This window comes from Triturus cristatus, chromosome 8 (genome assembly GCF_964204655.1).
Source record: "Triturus cristatus chromosome 8, aTriCri1.1, whole genome shotgun sequence".
Classification (NCBI taxonomy): Eukaryota; Metazoa; Chordata; class Amphibia; order Caudata; family Salamandridae; genus Triturus; species Triturus cristatus.
Genome location: NC_140591.1, coordinates 1245317743 through 1245344327, shown reverse-complemented (window position 1 = coordinate 1245344327; position 26585 = coordinate 1245317743). Strand labels below are relative to the sequence as shown.

The 26585-nt window shown below is 49.5% G+C and overlaps 1 protein-coding gene across 1 annotated transcript in view; it reads right to left on the bottom strand.

Moving 5' to 3' along the window:
* Positions 1-26585, bottom strand: part of DDX3X (DEAD-box helicase 3 X-linked) — a 545023-nt gene that overhangs the window by 284228 nt on the left and 234210 nt on the right. The window contains exons 6-7 of the mRNA XM_085622939.1: positions 4073-4219; positions 3890-3989 (exon numbers count right to left, since the gene is read on the bottom strand). Coding sequence (XP_085479065.1) covers positions 3890-3989; positions 4073-4219 — 247 coding nt within the window. The remainder of the gene's footprint in view (positions 1-3889; positions 3990-4072; positions 4220-26585) is intronic.

The window sequence follows — 26585 nt, the reverse complement described above, 5'->3', positions numbered from 1 at the left end:
CTTCCAAAGACTTTCCAAGAGGAAATACACACTGCAAACATCCAGGCCCAACACCAGATGGCGATCTATGCACAAGTGTGTAATCTGCAGCTCATATGCCTCGAACACAAAGATACCTTTGCGCCGTAGGGCAGCTGCTACTACTGCCATGCACTTTCTAAACACGAGGAGCTGACTTCAATCCGAAGGGCAGTACTTTGAACTGATAATGGGTCGTTCCCACCAGAAAATTCAGGAACTTTTTGATGTGGATTGACAGACATGAATGTACGCATCCTGCAGATCCAGCTAACACATCCAATCGCCTTGTTGGAGATGGAGATATATTTGATGGAGTCAACATGCAAAAGCCTCTTTCCTGATGGATTTCTTGAGGGCAAGAAGATCCAGGCTAGGTCTGTATTCGGATTTCCAACCCTTCCTCGTCACTAGGAAGTACCTTGACTATACCTCTCGACCTCGCTGCGGAATAAGAACTTCCTCGATGACTGATTTTCGCAGAAGGGTGGATACTTCCTGCTGCAGTATCTGCATCTGGCGACACGTAGTTTTTACTGGAGGATTGAAGGAGTCCGATGTCGGAAACAGAGTACCCATTATACAGCCTACTCTAAACCCATTGGTCTCTTGTGATATCTTGCCACTCTTCCAGATGGTTTGGCTGGGGTGGAAAACAGCGATGAGGGAAGCGAGTATTCATTGCTTCAAAGGAGTTTTTGCTGCGGCAGCAGATTGACAAGGAGTTCCTCTGGAAAACGATGTACCTGATAGTGGGACTTGGATTGACTGATGCTGGTGCCTCTACCACTGAGGGGTTTGAAAACTGATGGAAGGGTCTAAACTCCTTTCTTTTAAGCCCTAGTGCACTTAGGGTATCTAGTTCGGTCATCATTCGACATCTGGGTGAGTGACAAACAAGGAAGATCGAGAGAGCGAGGTTTCGAATCCATGACAGCTTCAGGTTTTAGCACAGTTAGTCGGAGCCAAGATGATAGTCTGGCACAGATTCTGTACGCAAAGGAGCCGATAACTTCATTTTCCACCAAGCTGCCTTCCTGCAATAGCCCCTCAAACTCCCTGCTGTCTTCTTTGGGCAGTTTTTCTGCGATCCTTAGAAGAGTCCCACAAGGACCGATCATACTGCCCTAATAACGTCGAGTGTCGCTGGAGACCAACAGAGGTAGACGTGCCACAGACTTTCCTCCCCCACGAGTGCTGCACTTTGCTTACCTTATGGGGAGGAACCGTTGATGAGGATGCTACTGAGTGTGCCTTTTTTCGCAGCCACATTACAGAATCAGGAGGTGGGTCGGATCTTAGAAATAATGGATCCTCTTCTGGAGGCCTGTACTTAAAGATTCGCTGGCACGCTCTTGAGCATTGCTGGTGTAAGATTTTGGAAGACACCCGGTTCCAAGGGTAGCTATGGTCTGGCTGCTGATCTTTGATGAACTCTCAAAAATCACTGAAGATTAACTCCGAGCATTTAGGCACAATGATGATCAACTTAGCTTCCCCTCTGGCAAGGACATCCTGAAAAGTACTGGTGTCATCCACTGGGGAGAGATCCTCGAAGATTGGGTAGAAGAGGGAGAATGAGTCAATGACCTGCGCCTTCTCCGATGACCCAGAGCTGTAGATCTTCTTGGAGAGGCCGCCGGCGTACGTGTCCGACCATGACCCCTCTGAGTGGTAGGCGAGATCCACTGCTTGTACCAGCCGGGCCAGTGGAGACATGTGTAGAGGACTTGAATAGTCCTGAGGAATTCGTGCCTGTGTTGTTCCCGCCTACTGCCAGTGATGCAGGGGTAACATCCACCTAGGAGAGGTGTACAGATTGTTTTCTGCCTCTTGTGCAGGAGGCACAGTGCATGAGCAGGGCGTACAGGAGAAGACACCAGATTGCTCGATATCTAAATTACCTCCGGTGACCTGGAGGTTGAAGATATGAGTCTGGAACTTGTGTGATGGGTCTAAGCTGACCGATGAGTGTCTAGACGTTGAACATGGCGTTACTATGTCCTAAACCACCACAGGCGATTCAGCACTCTACGCCGGCGAAGGAGACGGAGAAATGCTCACTGGACTTGGTGAACAGAGGTCAGCCTCCGACACAGAGGTCAGCCTCCGACACAGAGGTCAGCCTCCGACACAGAGGTCAGCCTCCGACACAGAGGTCAGCCTCCGACACAGAGGTCAGCCTCCGACACAGAGGTCAGCCTCCGACACAGAGGTCAGCCTCCGACACAGAGGTCAGCCTCCGACACAGAGGTCAGCCTCCGACACAGAGGTCAGCCTCCGACACAGAGGTCAGCCTCCGACACAGAGGTCAGCCTCCGACACAGAGGTCAGCCTCCGACACAGAGGTCAGCCTCCGACACAGAGGTCAGCCTCCGACACAGAGGTCAGCCTCCGACACAGAGGTCAGCCTCCGACACAGAGGTCAGCCTCCGACACAGAGGTCAGCCTCCGACACAGAGGTCAGCCTCGATGTCCAACGCCCAAGAGAGGATACAGACAGTCATATGCCTCGACGTCAAACGTTGGGCCAAAACTGACCGGATCCTCGGCATGGAGTGTAGCCTGGTTGATGCCAACGGAGGGTTCGATACCTGTTGACTACGTCAAAACGTTAGTCTTCGGTCTTGGCGTCGATTGGTGCACCGTTGACTGTGAAGGTCTCGATGACTACATCAGTTTCTTTGTTGCTGTTAATTAAGACACAGATGGGGAACAAAGTGAGATTTTACTTAGTCAATCTGGACCTCATTTTCTTCTGTCTCACTGGAGAACTTTCTCTCAAATTCCATAAAGACATAGTTTTTCTTTCTCCTTGAGAGTTCTTCTGGAAAGCTTTTTGCACTGCTGGCAGGTCTCCGAGGAGTGCACACAGAATTTGTTAGATCTGGCCTTCTTGCCACAGGAGGGCAAGGGTAAAAAAGATAGCATAGTAACAGAGTGAGACCATTTTTTTGACAGTGTTTTGTTTTCTAAGACCAAAAAGACATTGAGTGAAAGGTAGAAAACCAGAATAAAATGAAGCAATATTTATCAATAAAGTCAAAGTTGTTAAATCCAGGGTTCTGACTGAAGGAGCCAGAAAGAACAGACTTAACTGTCACCCCTGAGGGATAATGGGAAGCTGGGGGTCATGGCTGCCTTAAAAGGCACCGTGCCAGTTTATGTTTAATTGCTTTCCTTTTCTAGGCTATTGGTTTTGCAGCCTATAGGCTAACAATGCTATCTCTTTTACAGGTGAGTTTTGAGTCTCCTCATTAAAAAGAGTTCAAGTAATGCCTGGCCTCCTGTGGTCCATGTTCTAAAGTATGGGATTGAAAGAGCAGATATTGTTACATTGATAGCCCTTTTTATAGGGGCTGCATGGATATGTGAAAAAATGACATATTTTCATACTTTTATTAGTTCCGAGGTCCCCACGCATGGGCGGGAATATTCAGTGGTTAGGACTATGGAGGAGAATCCCCTGGAAGACAATGTGCCCATCTTTTCATCTGCAAGCTGTACCGAGATTTTTGGCTCCTCATCACCACCAAGGAATTAAGACATTTAGAAAATGACCTTCACAGTCAGCTAGGCATTGTGAAGGACTTCCTGGTACAAGAACCCCACGCACCACCTGCAAACTCACCATCTGAAAGCACAGTACAGCAGTGTTTGTTTAAATACTCCTAGAGATTGACTGTTCTTCCCTCTTGCTAAGGTTCCCCAGGTTATGACGGTAAGAGTGATAAGTGATTGTGGAATGGTACCAGGGGGTTAGGGAATTAAGAATGTTTGCTCTTGTTGCCTTCTGATACAGCAAAAAATTAATGGGATAGTTTACACAGCATGTGCAATTACAGAACAATTATTTGGGGGGAAAACTTACACTTTCAATGTGTGGTGGACAGTTGTTACCAGTAGCTTCAACAGGAATGTCGTCATAATTATCAAAATTAATGCCAGTGTTTCCGCCAGCGAATAATTCTCTAGAAAAGTAAAAGGCAGAAGTAAATACACAGGCTTGCAATAGAATCTTTAAAAAAAAAAAAAACAGTAATTTCAGACTTACTGCTCAAGTCGTTCACTAGCTGCTGTTGGTTTGGACCAATCATCGTCATCATTTCTATCATCGGACCAACGACTGTTCCCTCTGTCATTACGACCAAAGCCACCTCGGTCACCAAAACCATCACTACCTCTTGGGCGATCATCCAATCTGCAAAAAAGTATCAGTTGAAGCAAAGTCAAAAGTGATTTAAATTCTGTTCAGCAACGCAGTTACTCAATTTAATCAAATTAAAACGTTGAACTATGAAACTATGAAAGGTGCTTCTCTATGGCAATGCATTAAAAGTATCACTTCAATGTTATAGTTTACTAGCATTACTACTAGTCTCTGCCGGAATCTAACTTGCATTTATGAGCACTGCAGTGCTACGCCCATGCTATATGGATAAGGTTACTCAAGCTAATGTAGGCCAAGCAGTACCTAGAAGAATTTCCTACAACTAACTACACTTTAGCCACTGCTTTGGGAGTATACTGCTTTAGTCTATGCAAAGAATGTATCTACAGCACACATACCTCGAACGTATGTTACTTGCCCAGTAAGCATCTGTTCTTGGCATGTAGAGCTGTATTTTTTAATTTAGAGCTGTATTTTTTAATTTTTTATTGCCCAGTACTACAAATATATACATAATGGAAATCATCATCAAGACAACGTGCATTTTTCATTTTCCGCACACCTATCTTCCAGGGGCTGGTGAGAGCCTCGGACTATAAATACTTTACATTCTAAACAGTTGTATAAACTTTCTAAGCTAATCATTCCCAGTGCAAATATAGCAATCTTAAAGGAACCAGAAAGCACCAGTGTTTATATAAATCATACTTCATATAAATTTCTTCACTTCTAAACCAATGAAGTGCAATGTGCCATAGCGTCAACATCCAAGATTTATCCTTACAGATTTTTCTCTACCCATTCTGTCAGTGGCACCCATATTTTTTAAACCTTTTATTCGAGCTTGTAACCCCCTCATCGCATAAACAGCCTTTTCTAAATTGTAAATTGGCAAATATCAGGAAAGCTACTGCAGAAATCCAGGGGGACTGGGGTCCAGCCAAGCAGATAGTCACAGAACCGCCTTACCAACAAACAAATGTTCTCATCCCCCAGCTCTTCTTACGCCACACCTAGCACAATCAAGCTTGAATAAAGGGAACGAAGAGTTTACCTGTCGGTGTACTTTTGCAGCTTGAAGATCTTTCTGGATTCACTATGCTGTGCATTATTCCGCGATCTGGTGGTTGGGTCCGGATTCGTAGTCTTGTTGTTTTTTTTAGCCCAGGTGGGCGTCTACGTCCCACCATTTGGTGCACCGCGTGACGTCGGCGTGCTTCCTGCGGAAGTCCCACCTTTGGGGCGCCATCTTCGGATTCTTTTTTCCCTTTTTCCTCTTTTTTTTTTAACCCTAGGCGTTCTATTAATTCCCTTTTATATATCCTTTCAGTATCTTGTTCTGTTATTCCTTGTCCCTCCACCTTGTTCATCTTCCTGGCGGAGGTGGGTGGGTTCGCTAGTGAATCCAGAAAGATCTTCAAGCTGCAAAACTACACCGACAGGTAAGAAACTATTCGTTTTGCAGCGTGAATCTTTCTGGATTCACTATGCTGTGCATAGACTTCGTAGCGGCTGGGTGGTAGATGAGCGTTGGTCGTTGAATATGTGTTGAAGCACCTTCTGTCCTACTCGTGCTTCCTTGTTCATCTGTATATCCACGCAGTAGTGCTTAGTGAACGTGTGCACTGAAGCCCATGTTGCCGCCCGGCGTATGTCTTGAATGGGCGTATTTGCCAGAAAGGCAATAGTTGCTCCCTTCTTCCTTGTGGAGTGGACCCCTGGCCCCTCCGACAGCTCCAGCCCTGCCTGTTTGTGGCAGAATTGTATTGTTAGTGCGATCCATCGTGCGAAGGTGCCTTTTGTCACTGGTCTACCCAGGAAACATGTTGCGAAGGACACAAACAGCTGCTTGGTTTTCCTGTGCTCCTTGGTCCTCTCGATGTAGTGCAACACCGCCCTTCTAGCGTCTAGAGTGTGCAGTGCCCTTTCTGCGCTTGTTGTTGGGTTCTGAAAGAAACTCGGTATTTGAATTGCCTGGTTCATATGGAATGCCGACACCACCTTAGCATTAAATGCGGGTCCATTCTCAATACAACCCTGTCTGTGTATCTGGATGTAGTGCTCTTGCAGCGTCAGTGCTTGCAGCTCGCTCACCCTGCGCAGCGAGGTTATCGCTACCAGGAAGGCTGTTTTCATTGTCAGCATTTGCAGTGAGGCCTTGTGGATGGGCTCAAACGGCGCCTTCATAAGTTCCGTCAGGACTACGTTGAGGTTCCATGCCGGCGGCGGCATCCTCTTTGGTGGCGCTATTCTTTTTGCCCCTTCCAGGAATCTCTTTACTACTTGGGACGTAAAGAATCTTCCTCCTGTCTCACCTCGTGTGTAAGCTACGATCGCCACTAGGTGTACCCTTAGCGAGGAAGAGCATAGATTACTTTTCAGTAGGTGTGTGAGGTATCTAAGCACCGTTGACTCTTGTCAATTTATTCTGTAGCTTATTTTTGCTGCACCACATTGTAAACCTTTTCCATTTCTCCCCATTGCATTTCCGTGTTGTTGGCCTTCTTGCCTCCCGCAGCACTCGCATAGTGCTTGGAGGTAGCTTAAGGTGTGCAAACTGTCTTCAGGAGCCATGCCGCCAGGTTGAGGTTCTCTGGGTGTAGAACCTCTCCGTTCGGCATGGAGAGCAGGTCCTTTCTTTTTGCGAATTTGTGAGGAGGGCCCTGTGCCATTTCCACTATTTGCGAGTACCATGTCTGTCTTGCCCACTGCGGTGCCACTAGGATCAGTGTCATGTTGCTGGTCCTGCACTTGTTGAGTACCCAGTGTAACAGTGGTATTGGCGGAAAAGCGTAGGCAAATGTCCTTGACCAGCTTATCCATAGGGCATTCCCCTGGGATTGTTTTTCTGGTTGTCTGGATGCGAAGTCTCGGCATTTTGCATTCTGGTGTGTTGCAAATAGGTCTATTGTCGGTGTACCCCACTTTTTGAATAGCCTCTGCGTTTCCTGTCCATTGAGCTCCCACTCGTGGGATGCCGAGGTTTGCCTGCTGAGCCAGTCTGCTTCCACATTGTCCTTCCCTGGTAGGTGTATGGCCAGCAGGTCTATCTTGAGTGGGATGGCCCATCTCCAAATCTCCTGTGCCAGAGTGGACAGGGGGAACGATTGTGTCCCTCCCTGCTTGTTGATGTAGAACATGGTTGTAGTATTGTCAGTCTGTATTAACACTCTGAATAGCTGTCTTTGGAAGGCCTTCAGGGCTAGCAGGACAGTCTTCAATTCAAGGTAATTGGTGTCTGACCGCATCTGCTGGAGTCCACAGACCCCTCTGAGCTTGCTCATGTGTGCTCCCCATCCTATCTGTGATGCGTCTGTGGTGATGGTCACAGTTGGGTTTGGTGGTATCAAGGGCTTTCCTATAGTTATGTTCTCCCTGTTCCATCATGCTATTTCCTCCTGCACTGCGTGCGTAACAACCACTAGATCTTCCCAACTTCCGTTTGCTTGTGACCATTGCTGTTGCAGTCATTCCTGGAGTGGTCTCATGTGAAGGCGTACATTGGGGACTAGGTGAATGCATGACGCCATCATCCCCATGATCTTGCTCGCTGCTCTCACTGTCAGAGCTCGCCCCTTCTGGTAGAGACGTGTCTCCTTCAGCAGGGCTATTGTTCTTTTGTTGCTGGGCATGACCGTTTTGTCTATGGTGTTGATCTGCGCCCCCCAGGAAGATCTTCACCTGTTCTGGTTCCATTGATGACTAATCCTAGTGTATGGAGAACGAATAGTTTCTTACCTGTCGGTGTAGTTTTGCAGCTTGAAGATCTTTCTGGATTCACTATGCTGTGCATTATTCCGCGATCTTGTGGTTGGGTCCGGATTCGTAGTCTTTTCTTTGGGTTTTTTTTTTTTTTTTTTCGTAGCCCAGGTGGGCGTCGACGTACACCATTTGGTGCACCTCCCGTGACGTCGTCGTGCTTCCTGCGGAAGTCCCACCTTTGGGGCGCCATCTTCGGGTTCTTTTTTCCTTTCCTTGCTTCTTTTTTTTTTTTTTTTTTTTTAACCCTAGGCGATTGATTAATCCTTCTTGTTCCTTTATCTGTATGTTTGTATTTCTTTGATCTTTTCCATTTTACCCCCTCTTCCTCCAGCCTCATCTTCCTGGCGGAGGTGGGTGGGTTCGCTAGTGAATCCAGAAAGATCTTCAAGCTGCAAAACTACACCGACAGGTAAGAAACTATTCGTTTTGCAGCATGAATCTTTCTGGATTCACTATGCTGTGCATCGATTTTGTAGCGGTTTTCCTAGTTCTGTGGCGGCTGGGTGGTAGATGAGCGTTGGTCGTTGAAAATGTGCTGAAGCACCTTCTGTCCAACCTGTGCTTCCTTGTTCATCTGAATGTCCACGCAGTAGTGTTTCGTGAACGTGTGCACAGATGCGCAAGTTGCCGCGAGGCATATGTCCTGGATGGGCGTGTTCGCCAGGAAGGCCACGGTGGCCCCTTTCTTCCTTGTGGAGTGAGCCTGCGGCCCCTCCGCTAGCTCCTGTCCAGCCTGTTTGTGGCAGAATTGAATAGTGAGGGCAATCCACCTTGCGATGGTGCCCTTAGTCACTGGTCTACCCATGAAGCTAGTAGCAAAGGACACAAACAGCTGCTTCGACTTCCTGAGTTCCTTGGTTCTCTCAATGTAGTGCATCACCGCTCTTCTGGCATCGAGGGTGTGCAGTGCCTTTTCTGCGTTTGTAGTCGGGTTTTGGAAGAAACTTGGTATCTGGATAGCCTGATTTATGTGGAACGCCGACACTACCTTGGGCATGAAGTGTGGGTCCGTCCTCAGGACTATTCTATCTTTGTGAATCTGAATGTAGGGTTCCTGCAGCGTTAGTGCTTGAAGCTCGCTCACCCTGCGTAGTGAGGTTATGGCCACCAGAAAGGCTGTTTTCATAGTCAACATCTGCAGTGTGGCCTTGTGCATGGGTTCAAACGGTGCCTTCATGAGCTCCGTCAGGACCACATTCAGATTCCATGCCGGCGGCGGCAACCTTTTCGGGGGGGCCATCCTTTTGGCTCCTTCCATGAATCTCCTCACCACCTGCGAGCTGAAGAAACTTCCACCTTTTTCACCTCTGGTGTAGGCCACGATGGCCGCTAGGTGTACCCTTAGTGAGCTCGAGCAGAGGTTACTCTTTAGAAGGTGTGTGAGGTACCTCAGTACTGTTGAGTCTCTTGTCATTCTGTTTTGCAGGCCCTTTTTCCGGCACCACACAGTGAACCTCTTCCATTTTGCGCTGTAGCATTTTCGTGTAGTTGGTTTCCTCGCCTCCCGTAGCACTCGCATCGTGCTCGGCGGCAATTTTAGGTGCGCGAACTCTATGTCTTCAGGAGCCATGCCCCCAGGTTGAGGGTCTCTGGCTCTGGGTGCAGGACCTCTCCGTTTTGCATTGAGAGCAGGTCCTTCCTCCTCTCGAACCTGTATGGGTCGCCTTGTGCCATTTCTTGAATTTGTGAGAACCATGTCTGCCTCGCCCACTGCGGAGCCACCAGGAACAGGGTCATGTTGCTGGTTCTGCACTTGTCGAGCACTCTGTGCAACAGGGGTATCGGTGGAAAGGCGTAGGCAAATGTCCTCGACCAGCTTATCCATAGGGCATTTCCCTTGGATTGCTGATCTGGTTGCCTGGACGCGAAGCTTTGGCATTTTGCATTGTGGCGTGTTGCAAAAAGGTCTATTGTGGGAGTCCCCCATCTCCGGAAGATTTTCTCCGTTTCCTGGCCATTGAGCTCCCACTCGTGTGATGCTGAGGTCTGCCTGCTTAGCCAGTCTGCCTCCACATTGTCCTTCCCCGGTAGGTGAATTGCCAGTAGATCTATCCTGAGAGGTATGGCCCATCTCCAAATCTCCTGAGCTAGGGATGAGAGCGGGAACGACTGTGTCCCCCCTTGTTTGTTGATGTAGAACATCGCCGTGGTGTTGTCTGTTTGGACCAACACCCTCTTGTTGAACAGGTGCCTCTGGAATGTCTTCAGGGCTAGCAGGATTGTTTTCAACTCGAGGTAGTTGATATGGCGGACCGCATCTGCTGGTGCCCATAGACCCCTCACTCTGAGGTTGTCCATGTGCGCTCCCCATCCCTTCTGCGATGCGTCCGTGGTAATGGTCACTGTTGGGATTGGTGGTGTCAGGCTTCTCCCTGCTGTTATGTTGCCTCTGTTCCACCAAGTTATCTCCTCCTGCACTGCGTGCGTAACAACCACTAGATCCTCCCAGCTTCCGTTTGCTTGTGACCATTGTTGTTGTAGCCATTCCTGGAATGGTCTCATGTGCAGGCGTACATTCGGCACCAGCTGGATACAGGACGCCATCATCCCCATCATCTTGCTCACAGCCCTCACTGTCAGAGCTCGCCCCTTCTGGTAGAGCTTTGCCTCCTTCAGTAGAGCCTCTGTCCTCCTCTCGCTGGGCACAACTGTACTGTTGCGGGAGTTGATCTTTGCCCCCAGGAAAATCTTCACCTGCTCTGGTTCCATCGATGATTTTCCCCAGTGGATCGAGAATCCCAGTTTTGTGAGGGTGTCTGTTACGCGTTTTGCGTGCCTCTCGCACTTTCCGCGTGAGTTTGCCTTGACCAGCCAGTCGTCCAAGTAGGGGTAGACATGTATTCCCTGCCTTCGTAGGTGCGCCGCTACCGCCGACAGGCATTTTGTAAAGACCCTTGGTGCTGATTTTAATCCGAAGGCCAGGGTCGTGAACTGGTAGTGTTCTTGTTCGATGTTGAATCTTAGAAGGCCCTTGTGCCTTCTGTTTATTGGGATGTGAAGATAGGCATCCTTGAGGTCCACGGTGACCATGAAGTCCCCTTCTCTTATCTGTGGCAGAACCTCCTGCAGTGAAGTCATTTTGAACCTTTGCGTTCTGATGAACTTGTTTAGGTAACGGAGGTCTAGTATGGGTCTGAGGTCTCCGTCTACCTTCGGAACCACGAAGTAGTTTGAGTAGACCCCTTTGTTGCGTTCTCTGAACGGCACTGTCTCTATGGCTCCCTTTTGCAGGAGTTTCCGCGTTTCTTCTGAGTATTGCCAGTTCTTGGGCCGATCTCAGTCTTCCCCTTGGTTTCCTGTTTGGAGGTCTTTTCTCCAAATCTACGCAGTACCCGTACTGCACAACGTTCCGTATCAACTTGTCTGTGGTTATACGCCGCCACTCCTGAAGGTAGAACCTCAGTCTTCCGCCTACTGGTGTCGTATGCTCTTGAATTTTCTCTTCCCCCTGATGACACTTTTTTGCGCCTCACCCTTGGGGTCCTGACTAGGGTAGGCGTCCTCTTGCGTGCTGAGTCACTTTGTCGAGGGCTGTTCACCCCCTCTCCTCCTTTGGCCACGTCCGTTCCCTCTCCCGCGAAAGGACTGGCCCCGAGGTTGATATTGCCAGTTTTGCTTCTGTTGACCTTGTCCGTGACCTTCACCCTGCTGACTTTGTTGGAACGCCTGGTGCGACGTCCCCTGCTGGCTTCCTCCCCTACCGTAGGGTCCTCGAGGGATTTCCTCGCCTCATTCCCCTTAGCTGTAGGGCCCCCATGGACCTCGCCGTCTCGTTTTCTTTTTTCAGCTGGGTGAGCTTGTCGTCCACTGTTGCTCCGAACTGTCTCTCCATTGAAGGGGGTGCCAAGGATGTTGTTCTGCACTTCCGGTTTGAATCCAGAGATTCTTAGCCATGCATGCCTCCTCTCTGTGACCCCTATGGCCATGAGTCTTGCTGAAGTCTCTGCCCCATCCAACGCCGTCTTTATACAGGAGTTGGCGATGTTTTTGCCTTCATCTATCAGGTGAGAGGCTCTCTGCCGGAATTCTTCGGGGAGGTGCTTTACTAACTCCCCCATCTCATCCCAGTGCTGGTACTGGTGTCTATTGAGGAGTGCATTTGAATTCGCCATGCGCCAGTGCATTGCGGCGTTCCTCTCGACCTTTCTTCCTGTGAGGTCAATCCTCCTGCTCTCCTTATCCGGGGGTGGGCCCGAAGTTGCTGGTACGTTGGCCCTTCTCCTGGCCGTGGAGGCTATGATGGAGTCCGCGGTCACGCTTCCCTTGATGTAAGGGGGGTCCAGGGAGGAGTGCTTATATTTCTTCTCTGCCCTGGGCGTGATCGACCGGCAGGTTGCAGGTTCCTTGAAGGCTTCTCTCCCCTGATTCATCACGCTTTGTAGCATGGGGAGGAACTGGCTCCTTGTCTGGATGGGGAGCAGTGTCTCGACGAGAAAATCGGCTTTCGGTTTCTCCTCGTCGAGTTTGACGCCGAAGGCCATTGCTGCGCTCCTGACCACCATATTGTAGACCCCGATGTCGTCGGGTGGCGAAGGCCTCGAAGGGTACGTGTCCACGGGCTCCTCCGGGTTTTCGGTGTCGAGATCGTGCCATTCGACGTCGTTGCTGGTGGATGCCGCCGATTCGTAGAACGACCGTTGGTCTTCTTCCTCGGCTTCTCCCTCATAATAGGGCTCTTCTTCCTCTTCGAGTTCCCTTGTCAGCCCTTCGGTGTCGAACTCGTCTTCGACCTCCTCGACGCCCGCTGATGGAACCGTTGGAATCTTGAATTCCTTCATTCTGGCGTCGAACTCCTTCTTTCTTTGAAGGATGTTCTCCATTTCGGCCTCGAGCCGCCTCTTCTTCTTCTCCATCTCGGAGATGCTTTCGGCGTCGACCGCGGGTCTTTTCGATGAACCTTGCGTCGACGTCGAACGTTCTTTCTGCGTCGATCGGCCCGTTTCATGGGATGCTTTCGACGACCCTTGCCTTTCGGCGTCTTTCGGCACCGGGGAGTCCTTATCTAAGGATCCGCTCGGCCTCTTGTCCGTGGTTCCCCCTTTGGACGTCGAAGTTTTCGGCGCCGGGGCTCCCTTCGTGGACTTTGACTCAGATTTTCTCGAGTCACCCTCGTGTTGTCGAGGTACTTTTTGTTTTGCGCTCGACGATTCTCTTACCTAGTCTTTTTTTCTTGTCGGTCTCTACGACCGTGAAGTTTTCGGCTGTCTCGGCGACGTTGTCCTCGTCGTCTGAGGAGAGGCCCAGAGCGTAGAGCGTCGGGGGCTTCCCCTTGCCGTCCATGCTGGCGTTGGCCCTTCTCTGCCGCTCTCTCACCCTGAGTGTCTTCGGCGCGAAGGCTGAGCAGGCGTTGCAGTCGATACTCTGGTGATCGACCGGTAGGCAGAGGTTGCAGACCGGATGCTGGTCTCTCTGCGCGAACTTGTGGTGGCAGTTTGGGCAGAACTTGAATGGCGTCTTGTCCATTGCGCTCAGGGTCTCTGAGCGTGCATTCTCCAAGGCCGTCGAAGAAAAAGGGCGCTGGTCCTCCTTTCTTCGCGCTCCTGATGAAATCTTTTCCTTTCCTGATATCTTCTAGTGTTTCTATCGACGAAACTCGCTTTTCTTCCTTCTTCCTTCGAGTGTAATTCTGGAGCTTCCCGATGACGATCCAGACCCAACGGCGGAAAAAAGAATCTGAAGATGGCGCCCCAAAGGTGGGACTTCCGCAGGAAGCACGACGACGTCACGGGAGGTGCACCAAATGGTGTACGTCGACGCCCACCTGGGCTACGAAAAAAAACAAAACAAAAAAAAAAAAAACAAAGAAAAGACTACGAATCCGGACCCAACCACAAGATCGCGGAATAATGCACAGCATAGTGAATCCAGAAAGATTCACGCTGCAAAACCCCAGGTTTGTTAATGTTCTTGTGACCCCGCTCTGCGTGTTCCTCGCACTTGTCGCGAGTACTTGCTTTGATTAGCCAGTCGTCTAGGTAAGGATACACATTAATCCCTTCCCTTCGTAGGTACGCTGCTACTGCTGCTAGGCATTTTGTGAAAACCCTTGGGGCGGACTTTAGACCGAATGCCAGGGTTGTGAATTGGTAATGATCCTGGTTGATGTTGAACCGTAACATGTTTTGTGGCGCCTGTTCATCGGGATGTGCAGGTAGGCATCTTTGAGATCCACGGTGGACATGAAGTCTCCGCCTTATATTTGAGGTAGCACTTCTTGTAGCGATGTCATTTTGAATTTTTGCGTCTTTATGAATGCGTTTAGGAATCGTAGATCCAGGATGGGTCTTAGTGTTTCGTCCGCCTTTAGGAACAGGAAGGAGTTTGAGTACACTCCCTTGTTCCTTTCTCTTTATGGCACTGGTTCTATGGCCTCCTTTTGGAGTAGTTGTAGCGTCTCTTCTCTGAGTTGAGCAAGCTCTTGACCAGAGCATTGTCTTCTCTTTGGTTTCTTGTTTGGGGGTCTTTTTTCCAACTCTATGCAGTATCCGTGCTGAATGACGTTGAGTATCCATTTGTCTGATGTTATTTCTTGCCATTGTTGAAGGTAAAGACCCAGTCTTCCGCCTACCGTTGTTGCATGTTCGTAGACGTTTGGTTTGTGTACCCCCCCTTACTGTGCTTACTTTGTGCTTAACCCCTCGGGGTATACTGAGGGTGAGCATTCTGTTCCGTGCGAAGTCACTTAGTTGAGGGTTGATCTCCCCCTCTCCTTTGACCACGTCAGTTTCCCCTCCCGCGAAAGGACTGGCACAGAGGCTGGTACTGCCAGTTTTGCTTCTGCTGTCCGTGACTCACCCCGCTGTCCTTGCTGGAATGTCTGGTGTGACGCTCCCTGCTGGTTTCCTCCCCTTCCGTAGGGTCTCCGAGCTGGGGTGCCTCTTCATATCCCTCTGAACTGCAGGGCCCCCATGGACCTGGCCGTCTCATTTTCTTTCTTCAGTTGGGTGAGCTTTTCGTCCAACGGAGCACCGAACAGCGTCTCACCGTTGAAGGAATATGCTACTTACCAGTATGCATCTGTTCTTGGCATGTAGAGCTGCAGATCTATACACTGTGCATATATCGCCATCTGGTGTTGGGCCCGGATGTTTGCAGTTTGTTTTTCTTCTTGGAAAGTCTTTGGAAGTCACGAGTTCGGTGACTCCTCCTTCGGTTCGTACTGCGCATGGGCTTCGGCTCCATCCTCAGATTGTTTTTCGCCAGCAGGGAAAGATGGAGCGTAGTGATAACAGTAAAGAAACCCATGTGTGTTGTATCTAAATAAGATAGACTGGAACGGATACAGGTAGCCGGGTGGGCGTGTATAGATCTGCAGCTCTACATGCCAAGAACAGATGCATACCGGTAAGTAGCATATTCCGTTCGAGGCATATGAGCGGCAGATTATACACTGTGCATTGACTATATAGCAGTACCCAACCCTAGCAGCGACCACCGGTATCCGTTGCAGTGGTTTGAAACAGTGTTTTTAGTACAGCCTGGCCCACACTAGCTTGTTGCTTGGTTTGCACATCTACACAGTAATGTTTTGTGAAAGTGTGCGGTGTTGACCATGTGGCTGCTTTGCAGATGTCATCTAAGGGTATATTCCCTAGGAAAGCCATAGAAGCCCCTATCTTTCTTGTAGAGTGGGCTCTAGGTGGAACAGATAGCGTTCATTTTGCTTTGTGGTAGCAAATCTGTATGCATTTTACAATCCACTTAGCTATCCCTGATTTGGAGATGGGGTTGCCTTTATGTGGTGGAGAGTACGAGACAAACAGCTGTTTGGTCTTTCTGAAAGATTGCGTTTTGTATATAGTAAAGCAAGGCCCTTTTAACATCAAGTTTATGTAGAGCTCTTTCTGCAACAGATTGCGAGAAAAAAACGGTAGTTCTACCGATTGATTCAAAAGGAAGGGGGAAATTACTTAGGGTAGGAATTTAGGGTTTGTGCGAACTACAACCTTGTTCTGATGCATCTGTAGAAAGGGTTCTTGTATAGTGAACGCTTGTATTTCACTAACCCTTCTAAGAGAAGTGATAGCTACTAAAAAAGCTGTTTTCCATGTAAGGAATTGTAGCTCACATTTATGCAGTGGTTCAAAAGGCGGTCCCATTAGCCTTGTAAGAACTAGGTTTAGATTCCACACAGGTGAGGGTGGTACTCTGAGTGGAATTACTCTTGAGGCCTTCCATGAAAGCTTTAATGGCAGGTACCCTGAAAAGTGATAAATTCTGCCTGTTTTGCAGGTAAGCAGCAATTGCTGCAAGGTGTAACCGGATGGATGTGTATGCTAGGTTACACCTTTGTAGATGGAGCAGGAAACATGATGTGCTGTATGGATACATCTAAAGGGTTGATTGTGTTACAGCAGTAAATAACACATTTTTTCCACTTTGCGGCATAGCATGCCCTAGTAGTAGGGTGTCTAGCCTCCCTGATAATGTTCATGCAATCAGGAGGAAGGTTGAGGTATCCGAATTCTAAGATTTCAGGAGCCAGATCGCAAGGTTGAGCTGAGCTGGGTCCGGGTGCCTGATCTCTCCATGGTTCTGGGTTAGGAGGCATGGTGAGAGGCGTAACTTTTGGTGTGGTACTACCGAGAGTTCTAGCAGTGTGGTGTGCCAGGGTTGTCTGGCCCATGTTGGAGCTACCAGAATGAGCGTGAGGGAGTGCTGTTGTAGCTTCCTTACCACTAATGGAATTAGCGGGAGAGGCAGAAAGGCGTATGCAAATTTGCCTGACGAGTTCATCCATATTGCATTGCCTTTGGCCAATGGGTGTGGGTATCTGGCGGCGAAGCTTGGGCATTTTTTGTTTTCGTGGGTGGCGAAGATATCTATCTGAGGATGTCACCACTTTTGAAAGAATGGGTGAAGAACTTGTGGGTGAAGTTCCCATTCGTGCATTTGTTGCGCTTGTCTGCTGAGCAGATCTGATATGGTGTTTTGCATTCCTGGGACATGTTGGGCCAGGAGAAAGACTTTTTGCGGAATTGCCCTTCTCCATATGCTCTGTGCTAGTCGAGAGAGCTGTGGAGAGTGTCCCCCCTTGTTTTTGAATGTAGTACATAGCAGTCATTGTCTGTGCGAATGAGGACTGCTTTGGCTGAAATCTGCCTTTGAAAGGATTTTAGGGATAGAAAGATTGCCAATAACTCCAGATGGTTTATGTGGAGTAATTTTTGTTGTGGCGTCCATATGCCTTGCACTGTGAGGTGTAGCAGATGAGCTCCCCAGCCGGAGAGCGATGTGTCCGTTGTTAGGATTATCTGTGGAACCGGGTCCAGGAACGGTCGACCTTTGGAAAGGTTCGTGGTGTTCCACCAATGCAGAGAGCGATGGGTGCGACCGTCTACTAACACCAGATCTGTCAGTTGCCCCTGGGCCTGGTTCCACTGGCGTGCTAAGCACTCCTGGAGTGGACGCATCTTGAGTCTTGCGTGAGGCACTATGAAAATGCAAGAGGCCATCATCCTAATGAGTTGCATAAACACTCTGGCTGGGAGAGAGTGTTGAAGAATGAACCTTTGACGTAAAGCTTGGATGCTTGCGATCCTGGCTGGATTGGGGTAGGCTATAGCTTTTGAGGTGTCTATAGTGGCACCGAGGTATTGCTTTGTGTGAGACGGTATCAGCTGGGACTTTTGGTGGTTCACCGTGAAACCTAGCTGGTGAAGTAGTTGGATTGTAGTGGCGTGTGTTGTACACATTGGTTGTAGGACGTGGCTTTTATTAGCCAGTCGTCCAAATAAGGGAAGACGTGAATGTGTTGTCTTCTGAGGTGTGCCGCCACTACTGCTAGGCACTTGGTGAATACCCTTGGCGCTGTTGTGACCCCGAAGGGGAGAACCTTGAACTGATAATGTTGGCCGTCCACTACAAATCTGAGGTACTTTTTGTGAGCAGGGTGTATTGGAATATGAAAGTATGCGTCTTTCAAGTCCAGTGTGGTGAGAAGATCGTTCTGGCAGAGGAGTGGAAGAACTTGGAGGGTTACCATGTGAAAATGGTCTGAATGTATGTAGGTAGGTATTTAGAGGCCGAAGATCTAGAATGGGTTGTAGAGTCACGTCTCTTTTTGGTATGAAAAAGAGACAGGGAGTAGACCCCTAAATTTTGTTGATTGATGGGGACTTGCTCTATGGCCTGCTTTTGCAGGAGGGAGATTACCTCCTGTTTTAGCAATGTGGCATGATCTTGCGACATTGGGCGGTGCCTGGGTGGAATATTTGGGGGGGGTGGATGTTAATTCGAGACAGTACCCAGAATGATTAATTTGGGTCGCCCATTTGTCTGAGGTGATGGTCTCCCAGACGTTGAGGAAGGAATATGCTACTTACCAGTATGCATCTGTTCTTGGCATGTAGAGCTGCAGAGTCACACACTGAGGATAAGATCGCCATCTGGTGTTGGGCTCGGATGATTGCAGGTTGTTGTTGTCTTCGGAAGAAGCCTTTGGTCACGAGGTTGGTGACTCCTCCCCTGGACAACAGTGCGCATGGGCATCCACTCCATCGTCAGATTGTTTTTCGCCATGATGGGAAAAGATGGAGTATATAGAAAAGAAAGAATGGATGTCCATGTGTAATGTCTAAGTAAGACGGATGCTGGAACAGATACAGGTCCCGGGGAGGCGGGCGGGCGTGTGTGACTCTGCAGCTCTACATGCCAAGAACAGATGCATACTGGTAAGTAGCATATTCCGTTCGAGGCATATGAGCTGCAGATCACACACTGAGGATAGATTATACAGCAGTGCTCCCCTTAGCGGTGGTCGCCTGTATCCGTTGCAGCAGCTTGAAATAAAGTTTTTAGGACAGCCTGGCCCACGGAGGCCTGTTGTTTGGCCTGCACGTCAACACAATAGTGTTTAGTGAAGGTATGCGTGGTAGACCACGTGGCTGCCTTGCAAATGTCTTCTAAGGGAATATTGCCTAAGAAGGCCATAGAAGCCCCTATTTTACGCGTGGAGTGCGCCTTAGGGGGAACTGTAAGTGTACGTTTAGCCTTGAGGTAGCATATTTGGATGCATTTAACTATCCACCGGGCTATTCCTGATTTGGAGATCGGGTTGCCTTTGTGTGGTGGCGCGAAAGCAACAAAGTTGTTTTGTCTTTCGAAAAGGTTTTGTCCTGTCGATGTAATAAAGCAAGGCTCTTTTGACATCTAAGGTATGTAGGGCCCTTTCAGCTACCGAGTCTGGATTTGGGAAAAAGACCGGTAGTTCTACTGATTGGTTAAGGTGGAAAGGGGAAATCACTTTTGGAAGAAATTTAGGGTTTGTCCTAAGAACCACTTTGTTACGGTGTAGTTGTAAGAAAGGTTCCTCAAGTGTAAGGGCTTGTATTTCACTTACTCTGCGCAGGGAAGTGATTGCGATAAGGAAAGCTACCTTCCATGTTAGGAATTGCAATTCACATTTGTGCATAGGTTCAAATGGGGGACCCATGAGTCTTGTTAGAACCACATTGAGATTCCACACTGGTGCAGGTGGCAATCTTGGGGGAAGAATTCTTTTGAGACCTTCCATAAACGCTTTGATGGCTGGTACCTTAAAAAGGGACAGGTGTTGCCTATTTTGCAAGTAGGCTGCCAAGGCTGCTAGGTGTAAACGTATAGAGGAATACGCTAGATTGCATCTTTGCAAGTGTAGTAGATAGCAAATGATGTTTTGGATGGAAGCATCCAATGGATGTATGTCATTATTAGCGCAGTAGATGGCAAATCGTTTCCATTTAGCGGCATAACACGCTCTAGTAGTAGGGCGTCTGGCTTCTTTTATGATATTCATACAGTCTGGAGGGAGATTGAGGTAACCGAACTCTAGGACCTCAGGAGCCAGATCGCTAGGTTCAGTGTTTGAGGATCTGGGTGTCTGATTTCTCCATGGTTCTGGGTTAACAGATCTGGGGAGAGGCGTAGCTTTTGATGTGGAACTAAAGATAGTTCCAGAAGTGTGGTGAACCACGGTTGACGTGCCCAAGTGGGAGCCACTAGTATTAGTGTTAGTGACTGTTGTTTCAGTTTGCGAACCACAAATGGAACTAGTGGGAGAGGCGGAAAGGCGTACGCAAATCTGCCTGACCAGTTCATCCATAGGGCATTGCCCTTCGACTGTGGGTGTGGAAACCTGGCGGCGAAGGTTGGGCATTTTGTGTTTTCGGGAGTGGCGAACAGGTCTATGTCTGGTTGTCCCCACTTTTGGAAGAAGGGGAGTAGAACCTTGGGGTGTAGTTCCCATTCGTGGATCTGTTGTGTGTGGCGACTTAGGAGGTCGGCCACTTGATTGTGGATCCCTGGGAGATGTTCTGCTAACAGGTAGATGTTTTGGGGAATTGCCCATCTCCAGATTTGCTGTGCCAGTTGGGACAGTTGGAGAGAGTGTGTCCCTCCCTGTTTCTGTATATAATACATTGTCGTCATGTTGTCTGTGCGTATGAGGACAGTTTTGTTCTTTAGGTGAATTTGAAAGGATTTTAGTGCAAGGAACACTGCTAAGAGTTCCAGGTGGTTGATGTGGAGCAGTTTTTGTTGACTGGTCCATCTGCCCTGAGTGGTATGGTGAAGGAGGTGGGCTCCCCACCCCGTGAGAGATGCGTCGGTAGTTAGCACAACTTGTGGAAGAGGCTCTAAGAACGGTCTCCCTTTGGACAGGTTGATGGTGTTCCACCATTTCAGTGAGCGAAGTGAGCGACTGTCCACCAACACCAGATCGGTAAGTTGTCCGTGAGCTTGGTTCCACTGTTGTGCTAAGCCTTCCTGTAAGGGACGCATTTGAAGTCGTGCGTGTGGGACTATGGAGATGCATGACGCCATCATGCCTAGGAGCTGCATGAACACTCTTGCTGGAAGAGATGGATGAGTTTGAAATTGAGAGATGAGATTTTGTATACTGGCTATCCTGGCAGTGCTGGGATAGGCAATGGCTTTGGATGTATCTATGGTTGCTCCTAGATACTGATGTAAGTGGGAAGGTTGTAGGTGGGATTTGGGGTAGTTGATAGTGAATCCCAAATCGTGGAGAGTTTGAATCGTGCGATGTGTGGAGAACGCATTTTTGGTATGTATTGGCTTTTATGAGCCAATCGTCCAGATAGGGGAAGACATGGATCTGTTGTCTTCTGAGATGCGCTGCCACGACTGCTAGGCACTTGGTGAACACTCTGGGTGCCGTTGTTACTCCGAATGGGAGAACTGTAAATTGATAGTGTTGCCCATCTACCACAAATCGTAGATATTTTCTGTGAGCGGGATGCATAGGGATGTGAAAGTATGCGTCCTTGAGGTCCAATGTGGCGAGGAAGTCTCCCTGTTGTAAAAGTGGGAGGACTTGTTGGAGAGTGGTCATATGAAAATGATCCGAATGTATATACTGGTTTAGTAGTCTGAGATCCAGAATGGGCCTTAGTGTTTTGTCCTTTTTGGGAATGAGGAAGTATAGAGAATATACCCCTTTTCCCTGATGTTGAAGGGGGACTGGTTCTATCGCATGTTTTTGTAACAGGGATTGAACCTCTTGTTTGAGGAGAGAGAGAGATGATGCGAGGACATTGGACGTTGTTTGGGCGGTATGTTTGGGGGGGGATTGTACGAGTTCGAGGCAGTAGCCAGACTGGATAATTTGTCTTACCCACCTGTCTGTGGTGATGGAAGTCCAGACAGGTAGGAATTGTTGGAGTCGCCCCCCGACCGGAGTGGAATGGTCTGGGGGGAGTGGTGGCAAGTCACTGTTTGGTGGCTGGTGAGGTGCGGGTGTTGTTGTTGTTGCCCCGCCCTCGACCTTTGTTATTGTTTCCCCTATAACCTCCCCGGAAATAACCTCTGTTAGGGGATGTTTGTCCAGAATTTTTAAAGGTGGACGTGGTCTCAGTTGATGTGTTTTTGGAGCCTCCTCTATAAAAGGAGCGACGAAAGGAACCCCGGTTTTGAGGAGACTGCAGTGCTCCCATAGACTTGGCAGTTTCATTATCCTTTTTCATTTTTTCTAATGCAGTATCCACTGCAGGGCCAAATAGCTGCTCTTGGTTGAAAAGTTGAGCTAGAATTGCGGTTTGAACCTCCAGTTTAAAACCGGAAATACGGAGCCAGGCATGTCGTCTGAGTAAGACGCTAGTATTGACCGCTCTAGAAGCAGTGTCTGCTGCATCTAAGGCGCATTTAATGGAGGCGTTAGATATTAATTTGCCTTCTTGGATGAGGTCAGAGGCCTGGGACTTAAAGGGTTCAGGCAGATGTTGCATAAGGTCCTCGAGTTGGTCATAATGCGCTCTATCATACCTGGCTAACAGGGCCTGGGTATTCGCAATACGCCAATGGTTAGCCGCCTGCGCGGCGACCCGTTTGCCTGAGGCTTCTAAAAGCTTAGACTCTTTGTCTGGGGGAGGCGTTTCTCCAGTTGTCTGTGAGTTAGCGCGCTTCCTGGCATTTGATACGACTAAGGAGTCTAAAGGGAGCTGGGCCTTAATGTATGCAGGGTCTTGCGGGGCTGGTCGGTACTTTTTTTCGATGCGTGGGTTGAGAACCCTAGCTCGAACAGGGTCCTTAAAGACTTCAGTAGCATGCTTTATAACCCCTTTGATCATGGGCAGTATGTGAACAGTCTTTTGTGACTGCTCAAAGGTATCAAGGAGAAAGTCCTCTTCAAGGGCGTCTGTGTGCATTGTGACGCCGTGGAATGTTGCTGCCCTATTTATAAGTTGGCCGAACCCTAGGTGGTCATCAGGAGGGGAGGGCTTGGAGGGGTAGGTAGTGGGGTCAGGCATGTCAGGTATAGGATAAGACCAGTCATCCATGGGTGCTGGGTCTGGGAACGTAAAAGGGTCGTTTGGATCAACAGGATCATTAAATAAATCAGGGTCCGCCCCTCCCCCTAAGTCATCATTATCATCCTGTGGAGGAGGTGAATGATAGGGAGATGGTAAAGGTAAAGGAGAATCAGGAGGAGGAGGGGGGGGACGGGTTAGGAGGTAAAGCAGGAGAGGAAGGACGAAGTGGTGAAGTAGCACAGTCCTTTTTCCGTATGGGAGCTGGGGGAGGTGTAGTGTCCAGCTTCCGCTTTTTATATGGGATGGCAGTCACATGTCCCGTGTTAGGATTGATGTAGATCCGCTTTTGAGTAGGATCTGGTTGAAAAAGTTCATCTGGCTCCGAAGGTGATGGCTGTGGTGTCCGCTTCGGGTCTTTATGAGCTTTTTTCGGCGGGGACGCAGTTTTCGGCGTCGATGATTTTTTCGGGTCCGATGGATTTTTCGGAGCCGATTGAGTTTTCGGTGCCGATTGAGTTTTCGGTGCCGATTGAGTTTTCGGTGCCGATGGACTTTCAGGCATCGATGTTGAAGAACGTTTCGGTGCCGGTGGAGACTTCGGTGCCGAGGAACGTTTCTGTGCCGAAGGAGATTTCGGTCTTGGAGCCTGTTTCGGTGCCGACAGTGGGTGTTTGGGTGCCGAGGGTGTTAAAGGCACAATCAGGTGAGGTTTGCTCGAGCCCGAGCCACCCACAGGCTTAGATGTCTTCGGAGCCGGGCCCGAGGGCGGGGCTTCTGAAGAGGATTTCCGGTCGCGACTGAGCCCAGCTGGCGGAGTCTTGACCAATGCTTTCTTGGATGGGGCAGGGGTAGGGGGGGGTGGTACTCACACGCTGCCCTGGAGTGATGAGGTCATCTGAATCGTCGGCCTCGGACACGATCTCGAGATCTTCGGTGTCGTCTTCGGGAACATCTTGAGCAAAGATGTCCTCCGGTTCTGGTGCTGGTTTAGCCATAATATGGCGTCGAGCTCTTCGGTCCCGGAGGGTCTTCTTCGAACGGAAAGCGGAACAAGCTGGACAGGTGGACTCGTTGTGTTCCGGCGACAGGCAGAGGTTACAAACCTCGTGGTGGTCACTGTGGGGGAACTTCGCTCCACACTGGGGGCATTTTTTGAAGGGTGTCCTGTCCATCAGCCGCTTGCGGAACCGGTCCGAGTTGAGTTCGACGTCGATGGAATGAAGATTAAGTATTTAAAATGATTGCTAGAAGTTTTCTGCTGGAGCGGAAAAAGTTCATCCGAACCCAATGGCGGAAAAAAACAATCTGACGATGGAGTGGATGCCCATGCGCACTGTTGTCCAGGGGAGGAGTCACCAACCTCGTGACCAAAGGCTTCTTCCGAAGACAACAACAACCTGCAATCATCCGAGCCCAACACCAGATGGCGATCTTATCCTCAGTGTGTGATCTGCAGCTCATATGCCTCGAACATTTTGTATTCTGCCCCCGACCGGAGTGGAATGGTCTGGGGGAAGTCATTGGGTAGGCGGTGTGGCAGAGCGGGCGGTGTTAGTTTTGCCTCTGCCCTTATTATTATTTCCTCTATAACCGCCTCTTTGATAACCTCTTGTGAAGGTAGACTGAGGAGGGGATTTGTAGGATGTGGAGGCGCTATCCGAGTGGCCTCTGCCAGTGCCTCGAAATGACGAGCGGCGCAAGGAGCGCCTAGGAGGGTGGGACTGTAGGGCTCCCATAGATTTCGCCGTATCTGTATCTTTTTTTAATCTTTGAGGGCTTCGTCTACTTTTGGGCCAAATAAGTGTTGCTGGTCGAAAGGGTGGTTTAATATAGAGGCTTGGACCTCTGGCTTAAAACCTGAAACTCTGAGTCAGGCGTGAGGGCGAAGTAGTACACTAGTGTTTATGGCCCTGGAGGCTGTGTCTGCTGCGTCCAGTGCGCATCGTATAGAGGTGATGGTTTTCCCTTCTTGAATTAGCCCTATTCTTATATTTTTCTGGGAGATGGTGCATGATAAGTCTCCAGCTCATCATAGTACGCTCTGTCGTACCTTGCAAACAGCGCTTGTGTGTTGGCTATACGCCATATATTGGCAGCTTGTGAGGCAGTGCGTTTCCCTGACGTGTCTAGGAGCTTGGACTCCTTGTCAGGTGGTCGAGCTTTCCCTGAGGACTGAGAATTGGACCACTTCCTAGCTGTGGATACCACGAGGGAATCCAAAGGTGCAGGTCCTTTAATATAGGCAGGATCTGTGGGTGCGGCCTTATATTTTTTTTCTATTCGGAGGTTTAGGACCCTAGCCCTGACTGGGTCTTTAAAAACCTCGGTCGCATGTTTAATTACCCCTTTAAGCATGGGTAGTATAGCAGTAGATTAATCTGCGATGTCAAAGGTGTCAAGTAGGAAGTCTTCCGCAACTGGATCAGTATGTAACTCCACCCCATGATAGTGTGCCGCCCTTTGGAGCAGGTGTCGAAACCCTAAGGAGTCCTCTGGTGGGGATGGCCTAGATGGATAAAGGTCATACTGAGGGACATCTGGATTATGATAATCATCCCATGGGTCTGGGGATCCAGGCGGGGTGGGGTCTTGTGGGACATCTGTTGGATAGTAGTATGGGTCCCCTTGGTCATGGTCTGGAGAGCGATGAGGCAAGGGTGGAGAAGGTGGAGGGGATGGAGAGGGTGGAGGTGGTGGGGAAGGCACTCTGAAAGGGGAGGTAGCACAGTCCTTCCTCTTTGGCGGTGGAGCTGGTTTGTCCAAATGTCTTTTCTTTGAAGACAGTGCCAAGTGTCCAGTCTTTGGATCCTTTGTTAGGGTCTTTTGCAAAGGATCCGGCGTGAATAGTTCCTCCGGCACCGATTGATCGGTCGGCGCCGACGTTTACGGGGGTCGACGGCTTTTTCGGTTTACCTGTGCCGTGCTTTTTTGGGACCTCCGATTTTTTGCTCGTGCCGAGATAGGCTTCGGCACGGAAATGTCGGCGCCGAGGGCTTTATGGTGTTTGGTCGGCACCGAGAGGCCAGGTTTCGATACAGATGGCTTTGGAACAGAGCTTGGTGTGGGGGTCGAAGTCTTCTTCGGTGCCGAAGGGTGTTTTTCAGCACCGCTAGTAGGCTGCGCGAGCCCGAGCCGCCGGAAGACTTGAGGCATCTTCACCGGGCCCGAAGGTAGGGTGATAGAAGCAGGTTGTTTGGTCTTGCCTAGGCTCAGAGGCGAAGGCATGACCGAAGCCTTTTTAGGTGTGGGTGCGGTGTGGGAGGGGGTAGAGTACTCACGACCCTCTTCGCCGGTGTGATGTCCCCCCCACATCGGAGTAGTCTGCTTCGGAAGCACTGACGAGGTAGTCTTCCTGTTCGGTGTGCTGCTGCCCAGGAGCTTCGACGTAGTTCCCGAAGATGTAGAGTGGAGCCGAGGTCGAGGAGTGCGCCATGCTGCGTCGAGCCCTTAGATCTCGAATAGTCTTTTTTGACGTAAAAGACTTGCAGGCGGGACAGTCTCAAGCCTCGTGTTCGGGAGAGAGGCAGAGGTTGCACACCTGATGTAAATCGGTGTGGGGAAACTTAGACCCACATTTAGGGCACTTCTTGAAGGGAGTTCTTTCCATCAGCCGAGACCAGAGTCGGGATAGGCCCGAAGGCCGCAGTCGACGCCTGGAATCGAAGAAGTGCCGAAGAGAGACGATGAAGATTTTATCTGAAGGATCTCGATGAACGAGGATTTTTCGTCAAAGGTTGAACTGGGAATTTCGGAACCGGAGCACGAAGTATTACATCCGAGCCCAATGGCGGAAAAAAAACAATCCGAGGATGGAGCCGAAGCCCATGCGCAGTACGAACCAAAGGAGGAGTCACCGAACTCGTGACTTCCAAAGACTTTCCAAG